The sequence below is a fragment of the Xiphophorus hellerii genome, chromosome 19, assembly GCF_003331165.1.
Source record: "Xiphophorus hellerii strain 12219 chromosome 19, Xiphophorus_hellerii-4.1, whole genome shotgun sequence".
Taxonomy (NCBI): Eukaryota; Metazoa; Chordata; class Actinopteri; order Cyprinodontiformes; family Poeciliidae; genus Xiphophorus; species Xiphophorus hellerii.
In genome coordinates this window covers 28,288,048-28,304,003 of record NC_045690.1, presented here as the reverse complement: position 1 = coordinate 28,304,003, position 15,956 = coordinate 28,288,048, and the positions used below count along the sequence as shown (strand labels likewise).

The window sequence follows — 15,956 nt, the reverse complement described above, 5'->3', positions numbered from 1 at the left end:
TTGATGAGAATCACCCTGAAAGACACGGACAGATGGCAGGAACCCTTTTCCCGCGCAGATCCCGAGCTGATAATCGATGACGGTTTGAAAATCTGTTTTCCGGAGACATAGAGTTTCCTTGCAGGCCCTCTGTGATGACCCTCAGGTCAAGAGAATCGCCTACCTAGGGGTTTTTTTTTTTAGCCTAACACACACAGATGACAGGTGAGGCCTGTCCGGTATTATATCACAAACTCATAGTCAGCACGAGAGAGCCGGACAGATGGCAGGAACCCTTTTCCCGCGCAGATCCCGAGCTGATAATCGATGACGGTTTGAAAATCTGTTTTCCGGAGACATAGAGTTTCCTTGCAGGCGGTGTGTGTGATGACCCTCAGGTCAAGAGAATCGCCTACCTAGGGTTTTTTTTTAGCCCGCCTCACACAGATGACAGGTGAGGCCTGTCCGGTATTCTGTCACAAACTCATAGTCAGCACGAGAGAGCCGGACACACACACACACACAAACACCAAATGGCTTAGTGAGAAAAACCGGAGGTAACTACAACATTCTATTTAAATATACTATATTGTATATTATTCTCAATTATCTAACACTTATTGTTTTTCATACTTTCATTGTATTATTCTTAAAACTCATAATGTTTTTTCATACTTTAATTGTACTATTTTTAAAACACATAGTGGGAATAACAGTTGGCGTAACAGGTGTGTGTGGGAAAGGGTGGGGGCGGGGGGGGTGGGGGGGGGGGGGGGGGGGATATTAATAGCAATTAATGATTAGGGTCATAAATCACTCATCAATCAAACTCCGATTAAATTTTGACAGAAGGGTGCCTATAGAGTCTCTCTAATGTGCAAAGAACAAAAAAAAAAGAAGAAATAAAGAAAGTAAACTGAAAAGTATGTACATATATGGCAAGACCAAAGTAGCTATATTTCTATGTATTTTCCAGATCTACAGTATGCTGTCAGGAGCCTGTTGATCAGAGAGGATGTCATCAGACTTCTACTCGAGCGATGGTTTGTTGGAGAGGGGGTCCATCCCCCTGGACATCGATAACGTCCACATGGTTCTGCAAGGTCAGTCCATCTTTGCTTACAATAAACATTTTGACAGCTTGTTTAAACTCAAGGTTTATATGGCAATACAATTGAAACAGTCTTTCTATTGCGAATGTAGCAGTATAACTTACAAGGATGCATAAGTATTCATACCCCCTGAACTTTCTCAACTTTGGCTACGACTGAACCACAAGTATATTGTATTTAAGGAAAATAAATAGTAGTGTGTATTATTTATTTACTAAACAATGTTGCTTTGACTGAGGCTATTAAAAAATTCAAACCCTTTAGGAGGGTCTTTTGTGCTTTTATTGACGTGGCAGCCCCAAGAAAACCCATGGTATTAACCTCTCCTTCACTGTCAGTTGAGACGGCCCTGGAGCACAATGCCTATGCCCACTAGAAGAGCGCCCTTTTTTAAAAAGACTTTGCTGTATTTTCCGGTGGCTACTATGACAGGGGAAAAAACAACTTTTACAATCCGAGATGAATAACAAACTTGACGGAAATGTGTAATACATAATTAACCCTGTTACGTCCACAAAGGGCACAACATATTTGAGGACACGAAGACAAAAATGAGGCTTCAAAAGTAATTTTTATTTTCAATTCTCTCGACCTTTTCTTTAAGATGAGCTTCTTTTGGTTTTTCTGTGAAGAAAAAGAGAATTAAATCCTCGGTTCCCCGTGTCCCAAAAAAAAGAAAACAAAAACTCCCAAAGTATAAACAGAAAGTTGGACCTGATGAGCCGATCAAAAAGAACAAAACGGTACAGCAGGGGGCCAACCCTATACAGGGCCGTCGAAGCCCCTGCTAGTATCGGACTACAAGAAAAAAGAAACTACTGTTAAAGAAAAATCGAAAACAGGACAACCGGTCCCACCAGGTCAAAAATTACAACAAAAAAACATCAACCAAACAAACAGCTAACAAAAACTACCGTGTGGCAGGCTGGAGACGTACGCACCGCGTCAGAACGCATCCTGGGTGTTGGTTGGGAGTGGGCGTCGCCCTTTACCTGGCGCAACCCAGCCTATTTATAGGTGGTCCAACAGCGTCACAAATTAACGGACCAAATTACAAGAAAGAATTATCAAAACTCCGAAGTATATTAAACAACAAAAATCATACAACTAACTTCTATACAAAATAATCCAAGTGAAAAAAAATAGACAGAAATAAATACATTGTGCCGAAGCACATAACAACCCCTTAACTTGCACCGGAACGCCTTCGTGCCATTTTTCCATTGTATTTTCCGGGGCTGAGACTTAAGGGTTTAAACTCCATTAAGATGCTTTTATTGGAGCCTAGAGCCCCCCCTTATGATTGACACCTAGTCTTCTGCTCAACTGTGCTGTCAGGTTTTCGGACTGTTTTGGATTTTGTTTGTGTATTCTTGGATTTTCGTTATTAAACACCATCATCTCATTTCAACCTGGGTCTCAAGCATCTGCCTCACCACCAATTCCACCACATCATGACATATATAGAGTTTGAAATTGCTTGAGGTTGAGAAAATGTTCCTCCATTGTGCATAATGCTTTGCACAAATAGAACTGGTTAGGCAAAAAGAAAATATTTACAACAAATTAAATATTTATCATTAATAACTGTATTAAGCATGGCCTTAAGCCATAACTCAAAGTGCAGGCATCTACATAAAGATTTGGTAGAAGATTAAATTCTATCATAGCTGTAAGAAAGTAAGTTAATGTTAACTATGCATTTCTTTTCTTTGACAGTGGAACAAGAGCAAATCCAGAAGAGAACTTTCACCAACTGGGTCAATGCTCAATTGGCAAAGGTGAGATTGCATTCTGACTCTAAAAGCTGTTTCTACTGACAAATCCAGCAGTTTGTTGTACTTACTGAAAGTTGGAAGAAAATGCTTATAGTTATTGACCAATTTCAAAGCATATGAAATTAGGTATATATCTCTACCAGCTCTGAACATTTAAAGACCGAAATGTTCTCCTTCTTCATTACTCAGTAGTTTATACTCAATCAAATTGAATGGAGAGCATTTGTGGATATCAGTCTTCAAGTCCCACCCCATAATATCAGATGGGTTTAGGTTTGGACTTTAACTAGGCCATTTGAACATATGAATATGCTTTGATCTAAGTCATTCCATTATAGCTCTTGCTGTATATTTAGGTTGTTGTCCTGTTGAATGGTGAACCTCTACCCTAATCTTAACTTCCACAGCCTGTAACAGGTTTTCTTTCAAGATTGTCCTGGACTTAGCTTCATCCATCTGACTAGCTACCTCATAGTGGCGGATTTCCTCCCAGAGAGCATTATTTTTCTCCAACAGACTATTCCACTGAACGAAGCATGTGCAGCTCCCCTTTTTAACCTCCATCTTCCCGTTTCTGATGGGAAGACGGAAATATCCTCATGTTTGAATGCTGGGCAGCTAAGATATCCCTGCAGATAGCCACAATCCTTTCTTTCCTTGATATCAACAGAAAAATTAAAAAACAAAACAACAACAAAAAAAACGTAGCACTGGATTGTAGCTACTGAAGAAACATCCGTTCTCCATTATGAGTTCTTGATGTATGAGGCTAAAGAAGAGTCAGTGAGCGGAATTCATGAATTCCACTCACTGACTCTTCAAAATACATATCAAAATACAGTTTATATCAAAAATACAGTTGGTCCATTCTGACATACTACCTTTAAGAGCTAACATGCAAAATGGCGACAAGCAACAATTGGTAACTTCTTTTGTTAGCCTCTGTCTAAGCTATGCCCAAAGGGGGCGTTCCCTAGTGTGTCATTTCTTCTAGGAGAGCTAAAACAACTAGCTAAAAGAGATAGAAGGAAAACACAGAATTTATTTATTCTCAATAGTCCACCTGTTGGGATGATATGAATCTCATCCCACAGAAATCATTAAGTATGCCCATGTGTATTCTAAGCTATCTAGCGGACCACTCCTTTCAGCTGTCACCAGGAATCTTGTCCTCCTCCACACATCAGTACATCTCCAGTAACGCCCCGCAGGATCTTGGTGTTCCCACAAGTCATTCATGCTGCGATGCTGCACTGCAGCAGCTTGAAGTGGGCCAGGACAGCCGGAGACTGCACCATGATCAACTGAAAACATAGAATCTCCAGGCAGGCTGCTCCACGGTCATCAGCAACTTGTGGAACTACTGCAGCTTGAGCTTAGCATAGAGCCACATGTCCAGCCTCAGGGTCGTCCTCATCAGCCATCTTCAGCAGCTCACCTCGAGAGTCGGTCACGCCGGTAGAATCGTTCACCTGGCAGGCAATCCTGATGAGGAAAGTGACCAAAGTGTCAGTGCATTGCTTCTCCACAGGTTTGCTGAACATGGTCTCTGCTCCTGGCATGGACTGACTGCGGTCAAACACTACGAATGCACCACCGGCTGCCATTCGGAACCGCTTGATGCCCTGCCCGATCCGGGCCAGTTCCAAAGACAATCCTCTCGTCATGGTGCCGTGACTGGTTCCCTCACAGGTCATAACTTTGGTCCGGGACACCGGCTGCTGGTCCTTGGTCCTCTGCAGCCTCTATCAGAGATATCAGAATGACCTGGATGAAGTTCTTCATCACCTCCATGCTCATCACTGATAGCCAGGTCTTTACCAGATCCACTGGTTACTTGACTGGCCTTGATGACCTCAAGGGTAGCCTGCTGGAGGCTCAAATGTTCCCAAACCATATTCTGCAGTGATCGCATGAAGAGTGAGATGAGGCGGACATGTAGCTGCAGGGCAACTTCAGAATAATCAGAGTTCCAAACAGCTGGGTGGGGTTGGTGTATCTGGTTGCTCGGGACAGCAAGGAGTGAATGGTCCGCAGCCTTCCTGTTACAACTAAACTAATATATTCAAAAATAAAGTGATCACACATCTCAAAAATATAACATTGTTAATAAAAAAGAATACAGCATTTCTGTCTTAATATGATTCTTTTTTTTCTCCCCTCCAGGGGGTCTTTTGTCCTTTATATGAAAGTAGGCTGACAGGAAAGGGGGAAAGACATGCGGCAAATATCGCCGGGTCTGGGAATCGTACCCGCGACGGCCGCGTTGAGGACTCAAGGCCTCCAACCGTGGGTCGCACTATCCCCTATGCCACCACAGCACGCCGCAGTCTTAATGTGATTCTAAACCGAAATTGCTTGAGCATTTTGAAAATATTGACTAATTTAGAAATTACAATAGAGAAAAACCTTTCAGCAGCATAACATAAGCATAAACAATTGACAAAACTAGACAATATCTAGAACTTCTCGATACTAATTTATTGTTTCTTCACTGGATGTGTTGCACAACCCCCCCTCCACTTCTCTCACTCTCTACTTCCTCTTCTGAGAGGGTGAGATGTGCTACCAGCTCTCCGTCTTTACGGCAGACGCTGCGCCAATTCGCCTGTCGATCTCTCGCTCCCTTCTTCCCCCATTTGTGAACAAGATCCCGAGATACTTGAGCTCTTCCACTTGGGGCAGGACACCATCCCCCCTCTCCCCGACCCAGAGAAGGCACTCTACCCTTTTCCAGCTCAAGACCAGGGCCTCGGATTTGGAGGCACTGATCCTCATCCCGGCCGCTTCACACTCGGCTGCGAACCACTCCAGCAAGAGCTGCAGATCACGGCCTGATGAAGCCACATCACATCATCCGCAAAAAGCAGAGATGCGATCCTAAGGCCACCAAAACGGATCCCCTCAACACCTTGGCTGAGCCTAGACATTCTGTCCATGAAAGTAATGGACAGAATTGGTGACAAAGGGTAGCACCGGCGGAGTCCAACTCTCACCGGAAACGAGCCCGACTTACTGCTGGCAATGCGGACCAAACTCTGACACCAGTCATACAGGGACCTGACAGCCCGTATCAAAGGGCCCTGTACCCCATACTCCCGGAGAACCCCCCAGAGGGCTCCCCAAGGGACACGGTCGAACGCCTTCTCCAAGTCCACAAAACACATGTAAACCGGTTGGGCGAACTCCCACGCACCCTCCAGAACCCTGCTGAGGGTGTAGAGCTGGTCCAGTGTTCCACAACCAGGACAAAAACCACACTGCTCTTCCTGAATCCAAGGTTCGACTATCCGATGGACCCTCCTCTCCAGGAACCCCTGAATAGACCTTGCCAGGGAGGCTCAAGAGTGTGACTCCCCTATAATTGGAGCACACCCTCCGGTCTCCCTTTTTGAACAGGGGTACCACCACCCCAGTCTGCCAATGCAGGGGAACTACCCCCGATGTCCATATTTTAAAAAAGCTCAATATTTCTATTGTTGTCAGAAATATTGTGCAGTGACTCTTTTCCTTATACCTGTTGATTTTTTCAGCCAAAAATTGGACCTTGAAGGCCAACTGTGTCATCATCATAAACAGTTAAAAATCTGAATTTGAATTGCTTTTCTAGAAAAGCAATTTTATCTTTCATTTTAAACCCACAAATTAGAAATGATCAATTTAGACAGAGGAGCTGAAATAAATGTGAAAGTTCCTCTGAAACAAAAATTTTGCAGTACTGTAACATGTCATTGCCTTCCAAATCAAATGGTTTGGTGGACTTACCATAGATTTATGTATTAATTGTCATGTAACGGTGGTGTGAGGTGGTGAGGCAGACGCAGCAGACCCAGGTAAAGTGAGAAATGACGGTTTTAATGATAAATAAGTCCAAAATAGTCCAAAAACAACCAGGCAGCACGACTGAGCAGAAGCCAGGGCTCAACGCCGGTAGCAACTGGTAAATTGACTGGACAACACTAAGGACTGAACGCACATAAGATGAGGACCCGACAGAGACACAGGTGACACTAAATACACACGGGGTAATTAGGGAACGAGAAACACCTGGGAGTAATCGAGGGGAGACACAGAGACACCGAAAACTCGAAATTAACACACAGAAAACACAGAACATGACATTAATTCAACTCAATTAAACATTTTAGGCATAGATATGCTGTGATCCAATTGTTTTCCAATCTGTTTGTGCTTGACATAGTCAATTAATATCACATCCACCGCACTAGTAATAAAATTTCATCAGGTCCAATTTGTTCCTACACACCAAAGCACTCATCTGCTCTATAAAGCAGCAACTAGTTTAGTTAGTAAAAATAAAAAAAATTCCAAACTGGATGAGACAGTAGATTAATTTAAAATAAAAAAAACCAAAACAATAAATTCTATCTATTTTAAGCCAAGGATGAATTCTGATTGCTCCTGTTCTATTGTATTAATCCCCACATTAAAGTAAAATCACCAAATTATTTACAATCTCAACATAATATTTCAATTTAGATTTGAATCATAAGTTGTCTCCGAGACAAGAATATTTTGTAACCAATATAATGAACCTTAAATCAATCTGCAGCTGTTTCATAATTTCCTATTTAAATCATATACCCAATCATATTTATTTTACCAATCCTGTAACCTTCTTTTAAACACTTTAAAGTGATCACTTTAAATGAAAAAGAAATCCTGTTTTGAGGATAAGAGAAAACATGTTAGAATAGGCCATAATGAAAAATCAAGTCCGCTAAAGACCACAATTTCTCAGTTTTCATTAATGTTAAATCCGTCTTATGTGATTCCAAAGTATTTATAAATGATCAAAACTTCCTGCCAATTATCAAAACTTCCAAAAATTAATAAAATGTAGTGTGCTCCAAGTAAATCTGTCCTGTTTTTTATCGTCCCCATTCTAAAAGATAACCTGAAAAATAAGAACAAAATTACCAAATTTTTGTTTCCAATTTTCATTATACCAAATAAATTTGAAGCAGTTATCAATGAAGCAAAATTTATAAAGTTTCAACACAGCAGACGCCACCCTGTTTGTTTTCAATTTTACATGTAAAATCTTAAGTAAAAAGCCTCCTACTATACAAACAGGTGATTTTGCTTTAACTTAAATTTTGATATCAAAGTATGATTTATGTAATCATGATCATTTTAGAAATCTCTGTGCAGTATTTGTCAATATAAATGTATCCAATGCAGGTCACAGACCCACATGTGTAATAGTTAAAAAATTCCCCCTTTGTTTTTTTTAAAACCATATCACTCACCAGTAGTTTTATTACTTTTTCCACCTTTTTAAAAGCTTTTCTGTTTAATGAAGGAACTTTAGAAATATAAGACCACTCTGTAACTCTCTAGATGTATCCCCCCCGTAATTATAAACAAAACATTTACTGTCTCTACATAGTTTAAAAATAAGAAAAGTATCACTACATCTATTCACTAAAGTGACGTCATATTTACATAGTGCTTCTTAAAACCCATCAAAGACTCCCCACAATAAACTCATTCCCTCTCAATCATACTCAAGCAGACGCTTTCACACCCGATTGTAAGAAGATGCAGGATGTAACCCCCGCATCAGGCTGACCAAAACTGGTTGGGGCTGTTTACTGACCCTTCATCCCCCTAATAAAACAAAGAACACAACTTCATTCTCAGTATTTTAAGGTATTTCTCATATCGGTTAATCTTATAAAATAAATTTATATTGATTTTATTTACCAAATAAGCAAAGATTTATTTTATGAATCACATGTTTCTCCACATTTTTAAACTAAAAATGTAAAAAGTTGAAAGTTTTAATCATAATTTTTCTTTTATATTGTCCAGCTTTTACATTATTTTCCAATAGTTCTAATATGGTTGTTTTCAAAAAAATCTGTTTTAAATGATTCAATTTATTATTCCATCTGGTTTTTTTTTTATGACAACCATGAGTCATAGAATGGTCAGTTTTAGTCTAGACTCCCTAATAGAATCTCTTAAGCGCTTATTTTGTCAGGTCTGTCAAATCTAAAAATCGTCACCTTAGTCATCATAAGGTTTTGTCAGTCTTCAGTCTTAGTCTTTAGTCATCATGGTTTCTGTCTCAGGTCCAATTGTCTTCCAACTCCACACAAAATGTATTTTCTATGCAGGGAGATCCTCCTACAAGAAACAAATTTATTCACTAGTGTTCTTGCTTTAGCTGTTGGTGAAGCATATTTCATTATTCAGTTATTCTTTCACGTCCATCTCTGTGATAGGAGTGAATAAAATTACAACTTCTACGATGGCGGCGCCCGAAATGGCTGCGGCTGCATGGGCTCTCGACAACTTGCGAGTATTTGAGCAAAATACGCCGCCTAAAACGCTACAAACTTTGCATCCACTCAGTAAGTTAGCATATGATCGCCAGCGTCTGCTGGAATTACGATCATCAAGTGATTTTGGACTCATAAATACGACTACTCTGGAGTGTTTACTTGATCTCGGAGTGCTACGGAGGCAAGACCCAGCGGCCCGCAGCGCAGCGGACTCGCCTAGCAGCACTAGCCGGAGGAGGAGAAAGCGAAGGCGGTGCGACCGGCAGCGGAAGCTCGGCTGTCGAAGTGGACTAACAGCTAAGCTAAACGCTAACCCCCACAGATCGCCGCTTCCGTCCATCTTCCTCTCCAACGTCTGCTCTCTGGACAACAAAATAGACCATCTGCAACTGAAACTGTCTTCAAAGAGAGAGTTGAGGAACTGCTGCGCTCTCATTCTGACGGAGACATGGCTCAACTCGTCCATACCGGACAACGTTGTTAGCCTGGAGGGGCTCGCTACATTCCGCGCAGACAGGAGCAGCGCTCTCAGCGGTAAAACCCGAGGAGGGGGGCTGTGTATTTACATCAACAACAACTGGTGTAAAAATGCCGTGACTGTCGCCAGTTACTGCTCCCTGGACATCGAGCTTCTGACTGTTAACTGCAGACCATTCTACCTGCCCAGGGAGTTTACTGTTGTTAGCATCACTGCTGTGTATGTGCCCCCCAGTGCTAACACTAAAGAGGCTATGAGTGTTCTCTACCGGACCATCAGTGAGTTGCAATCCTCACACACAGAGGGCATTTTCATCATTGCTGGGGATTTTAACCAGGCTAACATGAAGACTGTTCTCCTTCACTTCAACCAGTATGTGGATTTTCCAACCAGGGGAGGAAATACTCTAGACTTGGCCTACACCAACATCAAAGAAGCATTCAGAGCAGCCCCCCGCCCCCACCTTGGCTCTTCAGACCACCTATCTGTTATGCTAATTCCTGCATACAAGCCCCTGCTGATCAGAACAAAACCTACAGTGAGGCAGGTGAGAATGTGGACGGAGGGGGCCATGGAGGCACTTCAGAACTGTTTTGAGTGCTCTGACTGGGAGATGTTCAAGGCAGCAGCCACTTACAACGACCAGATCAACATCGATGAGTACGCCATGACTGTGTCAGCCTACATCAATAAGTGCACAGAGGACGTCAGCATCACTAAGAACATTATCACCCGGGCCAACCAAAAACCCTGGATGACTAAGGAGGTACGGGAAATGCTAAAAGCACGGAACTCAGCCTTCAAGTCTGGCGACAAGGAGGCACTGAGGACAGCGAGAGCCAACTTGAACCGTGCTATCAGGTTAGCAAAGCGAACCCACAGTCGGAAAATACAGGAGTTCTTCCACGACACCAGCAACATCCGGAGTATGTGGCAAGGCATAAAGGCGATCACAGATTACAATCCATCCTCCCCCCCAGTGGGTAAAGTTGATGCTGACTTTCTAAATGGACTCAATAACTTCTTTGGGAGGTTCGAGGCACTGAACAGTACTCCGGCAAAGAAAACTGTTCCCCACCAGGAAGAGGAGGCACTGCCTGGACACAGCCGATGTGTTGAAGACTCTGAAAAGAGTCAACCCACGGAAGGCCCCTGGCCCCGACAATATACCTGGGCGGGTGTTCAGGGAATGCGCAGGTCAGCTGGCTGGTGTCCTAACAGACATTTTTAACACCTCACTGGACCAAGCCACAGTGCCAGCCTGTCTCAAAACTGCCTCCATCATTCCGGTGCCAAAGAAACCTCAAGTCACCTCTTTCAACGATTACCGGCCTGTGGCACTGACTCCCATCATGATGAAGTGCTTTGAAAGGCTGGTAAAAGAACACATCGTCTCCAGACTCCCCCCCACATTCCACATTCGACCCATTCCAGTTTGCCTACTGCCGAAACCGCTCCACTGAGGACGCCATCTCCTCCGCCCTAGTTGTATATATTGTTATTATTATTATTGTGTGTTTGCTTATTTTCACTGTATATATTTGACCTTTTGCACGGGAGCTGCAATGGAAATTTCGTTGAATTCTGTTCAATGACAATAAATGCTATCTATCTATCTATCCATCTATCCATCTATCTATCCATCCATCCATCCATCCATCCATCCATCCATCCATCTATCTACACCCGAGCCTGGCTCACCTGGAGGAGAAGAACACTCATGTGCGGATGTTGTTCCTGGACTTCAGCTCAGCGTTCAACACAATCATCCCACAGCATCTGGCAGAAAAACTGGGACACCTGGGCTTCTGCACCCCCCTGCGCACCTGGCTGCTAGACTTCCTCACCGACAGACCTCAGTCAGTCCGGATCCGATGTCATCACCCTCAGCACAGGGCTGCGTCCTGAGCCCTCTGCTGTTCACTCTGATGACACACGACTGCGTCCCCAGGTTCGCCACCAATCACATCGTGAAGTTCGCGGACGACACACCGGTTGTGGGCCTCATCAGAGACGACAACGACCTGGACTACAGAGAGGAGGTGGAGCAGCTGGTGGACTGGTGCAGAGACAACAGCCTGATCCTGAACGTTGACAAGACGAAGGAGATGATCGTCGACTTCAGGAAGAACCGGCCCAGCCACGCTCCACTGCTCATCAACAGCTCGGCTGTGGAGGTGGTCAGCAGCACTAAATTCCTGGGGGTGCACATCACAAACGACCTCACCTGGACTGTGAACACCACGTCTCTGGTCAAGAGGGCACAGAAACGCTTGTATTTCCTGCGGAGGATGAGAAGAGCACACCTGCCCCCGCCCATCCTCAAGACGTTCTACAGAAGCACCATAGAGAGCATTCTGACCAGCTGCCTCTCTGTGTGGTGAGGAGGCTGCAGCGCCTCCGACTGGAAGAACGTGAGGAGAGTGGTGCGGACAGCAGAGAGGATCATTGGGGCCCCCCTTCCCTCCATTCAGGACATTTCATCCCAGCGCTGCGTGTCCCGAGGCCGAAACATCGTCAGTGACCCCTCACACCCCCACCATGGACTGTTCTCCCTGCTGCCCTCTGGAAAGAGGTTCCGCAGCATCCGGTGCAGGTCCACCAGGTTCCGAAACAGCTTTTTCCCACTTGCCATCAGACTGCTGAACTCTTAACTGGACTGCACTCAAAAACTGGTCTCCACTTCATACCTTGCACATATACATAGCTAAGTAACTTCCATTTTACTGTCAGTCCTGCACTTTATATTTTATATTCATATTTATATTCATATTTTATACTGTATTTTATTGTATTCTGGAGTAACCTCACAACATTGGAACCTCAAAACATTGTCCTGAGTCGTATGCAACGAAATTTTGTTCTGTATACACCCTGTGCATGCAAAATGACAATAAAGTCAGTCTAAGTCTAAGTCTACAATACAAAGCAAATGTAGTATATATTTCCCCAACAGGTATAAAGTTGCTGTTTCTGCTGCTGACAGTCCTGGAGGGCTGAGCTGATCTGAGACTGTAGCTGTCAAACAGACCAGAGGAGAGAAAGTCTCTGGTTATAAAGTTATGAAATAAGCCCTAACAATATCTATTTAACCTCTAGAACAACTTGGCTGCAAACTGATTTATGGATCAAAAAAAGCTCAGAGGTTAACTCTATATAATTGTTTGATGTTAGCACCTCTGAGATCAAGAATTGTAAGATCTCAGAAAACTCAGTAGCTGCTGGTAGGGGCCTCCAGACATTCAGGGGCCCCTAGAAATGGTCTAATTGTAACACAGACCATAGATCTAAACCTGTAGCATAATTTATTTCATTTTTTTTTTTTTTTATCACTTTCATTTTTTTCTAGGAAATGTGAAAGAATTTATTTAAATACAAAATACTAAACATTCATATTTGCCAAGTTGAGCTAAAATATGAGGTTACAGGTGATAAACTAGGAGCAGTTTGGGAACTGTGCTCTGAAAAGAGACAACCTTCCTATCACTTCTTGACTGCTTATCTATTATTAATATTTTAGTAGCCTTTAGCTCTGGGTGCTGTCATGCATATTGATAGGAGACATGAATACTGTAAATGTCTTTTTAGTGCATTTTTGAATCTTTGTTTCTGTTCCCCACTAAATGTTTGTGTTTTAATTAAACTAAAATTAAATATTTTTATTTTGGTTTATTTGTGCCAAATTCTTGAAATGTGGAAGCCTGGAGAACATTTGAGGAGCTTGTTGTTATGACTTAAATATATGACCTGTATGACTTTATTTTGTGACAGCGGAGGCCGCCATCAACGATAAGAGATCTGTTCAATGATTTCCGGGATGGTTCCAAGCTGTTGGACCTGCTGGAGGTGATGAGTGGTCAGTCCATTGTGAGTACCGTCTCAGCTCAAAACTTATAAACTTCCCAACTCAAAGCCAAAACGTGTTCTAAGAAATCCTTTGACTTGATTTTGTTTTTCAGAATCGGGACAAAGGCAGAGGAATGTTTCAACACAGGAGCAACATTGAGAAAGCAATTTCCTTTCTGAAGAAAAAATCGGTAAATGAAAAGTAAATATATGTTCAAAATTGATGCTGAGAACTTTATTAGTGTCATTTATGAACATTTATGATGACACATGGCAAAAATATAAAATATATATAACATAAAATGGCTGTGTCAATGACAGTTGACACAATCAACTGAGCAAAATGAAGGAATGGCATAATTTGCATGCCATTTAGCTTATATGTCTACCGATGATGATGTGAACCTGAAGAAAAAAGTTGTGGCATCATGACTAAAGCTAGAGAATTATGTGGTAGTGATCAAAACATCGGGAATTATTTATCTATAATCCATTCCCCAACATTCTTATATATTCTGTATAATCTGTATAATCTGTGCATATAGCTCCCATATTTATATTTATACACAATATCTATATCTCTTGCTGTAACCCCTTGTAGTCCATACATACATAGTCTTGTACATCTGTAAATAAATATTTATATCTCGTAGAGCACTTCTGGATAGATGCAAACTACATCTCGTTGCTTGTACTTGTGACAGTGCAATGACAATAAAGTTGAATTCTATTCTATTCTATAAAGTCACAAAAGACTTTGGATTTTACTTATACTCTATTAACTTGGAACTTCATTTGGACTTGCTACACGGAGCTTCAGTTTCCAGACTTCTGCATCATAGAACAGCCTTCCCTCATGCTTCCCCTTCAAACTAGCCAGCAGCAATTATAAAACACCTGGTGGAATTGAACATCTATGCTGAGTTCAATAATACAGACTACTTGTGGTAAAAACGTTGCTAAAGGGTTAATACAGGAGCGATGTTGTTATGACTTCATGAAGGCGGAGTGTCGGAAAGAGCAGGAGTTTGTTAAGGAGACAGAGACCCAGTTTCAGGACGTTGAATTATAGAGTCAGATTTCTTTTATGTCATATTTGATATGTGCAGCATTTTTCTAACAACTGAAGGCAACATATTAGTTACTTGATTGTGCTACAAAATGGCACTATCAATCAAATCAAATTTTATTTGTATAGCACATTTCAGCAGCAAGGCATTTCAAAGTGCTTTACATCATATCAAACACAGAAACACGATGCAACATAGAATCAACAATCAAAACACGACATTAAGTCATTAACTCACTATGTGGTGGGCAAACACATGGAAGCACTTTCCCCTTTAAACTATTCTTGAATCAGTTGGCTAGTAATGTCTAGCCATGTTATGGTAATTTTCTATAATCCCCAGATCTAAAACAACCTAGATAAGATACAAATAACATTTTATCTGCTGCTCAAAATACAAGGTGATCAAATAGCTTAAAATTTCATCAGGTGACCTTAATTATGTATAAAAGGTAGCAACATTCAAGGATTCAAGGATTTTTTAAATTGTCATACCACCTTTATAGTTTGTGATACGAAATTTGTACTCAGGTCCCGGATCAAGAAATCCACTACACTAAAAAAAATAAGTAGATAAATAATACAATTAAATAAATAAATAAACAGATGACAAATAAACAAATGTAAGAGATATGTGCAGTTATGAGTCTGTGTATAAATAAACTATGAAATGAAGCTGTATTCGGTGAAGTTTGAGTTCAGCAGTCTGTTGGCTGAAGGGAAGAAACTGTTCCTCAGCCTGGTGGTCTTGCTCTGGATGCTCATCAGCCTCCTGCATGAGGGGAGCAGTTGGAACAGTCTGTGTGCAGGATGGGTGGAGTCCTTCATGATGAGGAGCGCCCTCCATCTGCATCATGCTTTGTAGACGTCTGAGGTGGAAAAAGGCTGCTCCCTACAGTACTCTGTGCAGCCTCTGCAGAGCCATCCTCTCAGCAGCTGTGCAGCTGCTGCGCCACACGGTGATGAAGGTGCAGAGAATGCTCTCCACCACACAGCGATAAAAGCTCCTCAGGACTGAGTTCCCAAGTCCAGCTCTCCGCAGCTTCCTGAGGAAGTTGAGAAGCTGGTGGGCCTTCCTGACCAGACAGGAGGTGTTGGTACTCCAGGTGAGGTCACTGGATATATGCACACCCAGGTACCTGTAGCTGGAGACCACCTCTACAGTTGCTCCTCCGATATACAGTGGCTGAAGAGGATCCTTGTCCCTTCTAAAATCCACCACCATATCCTTGGTCTTCTTCACGTTGATGCAGTGGTTATTTTTCTGCACCACTGCACCAGGTTTTCCACCTCCTCTCTGTATATTGACTCATCACTGTTCATGATGCGTCCCTCTACTGCTGTGTCATCGGCAAACTTCACTATATGACAGCTCGGGTG

At 42.3% G+C, this 15,956-nt stretch overlaps 1 protein-coding gene across 7 annotated transcripts in view; it reads left to right on the top strand.

Moving 5' to 3' along the window:
• The window catches only part of LOC116708782 (uncharacterized), a 246,275-nt gene that overhangs the window by 35,193 nt on the left and 195,126 nt on the right, over positions 1 to 15,956 (top strand). For all 7 annotated transcript variants that reach the window (XR_004336772.1, XR_004336774.1, XR_004336773.1 and 4 more), the window contains exons 2-5: positions 956 to 1,082; positions 2,811 to 2,872; positions 13,433 to 13,528; positions 13,621 to 13,698. Coding sequence is in view for 4 of the 7 variants with exons in the window: in XM_032546812.1 (XP_032402703.1) it covers positions 995 to 1,082; positions 2,811 to 2,872; positions 13,433 to 13,528; positions 13,621 to 13,698 (324 nt within the window). In the remaining 3 variants the exon portion in view is untranslated. The remainder of the gene's footprint in view (positions 1 to 955; positions 1,083 to 2,810; positions 2,873 to 13,432; positions 13,529 to 13,620; positions 13,699 to 15,956) is intronic.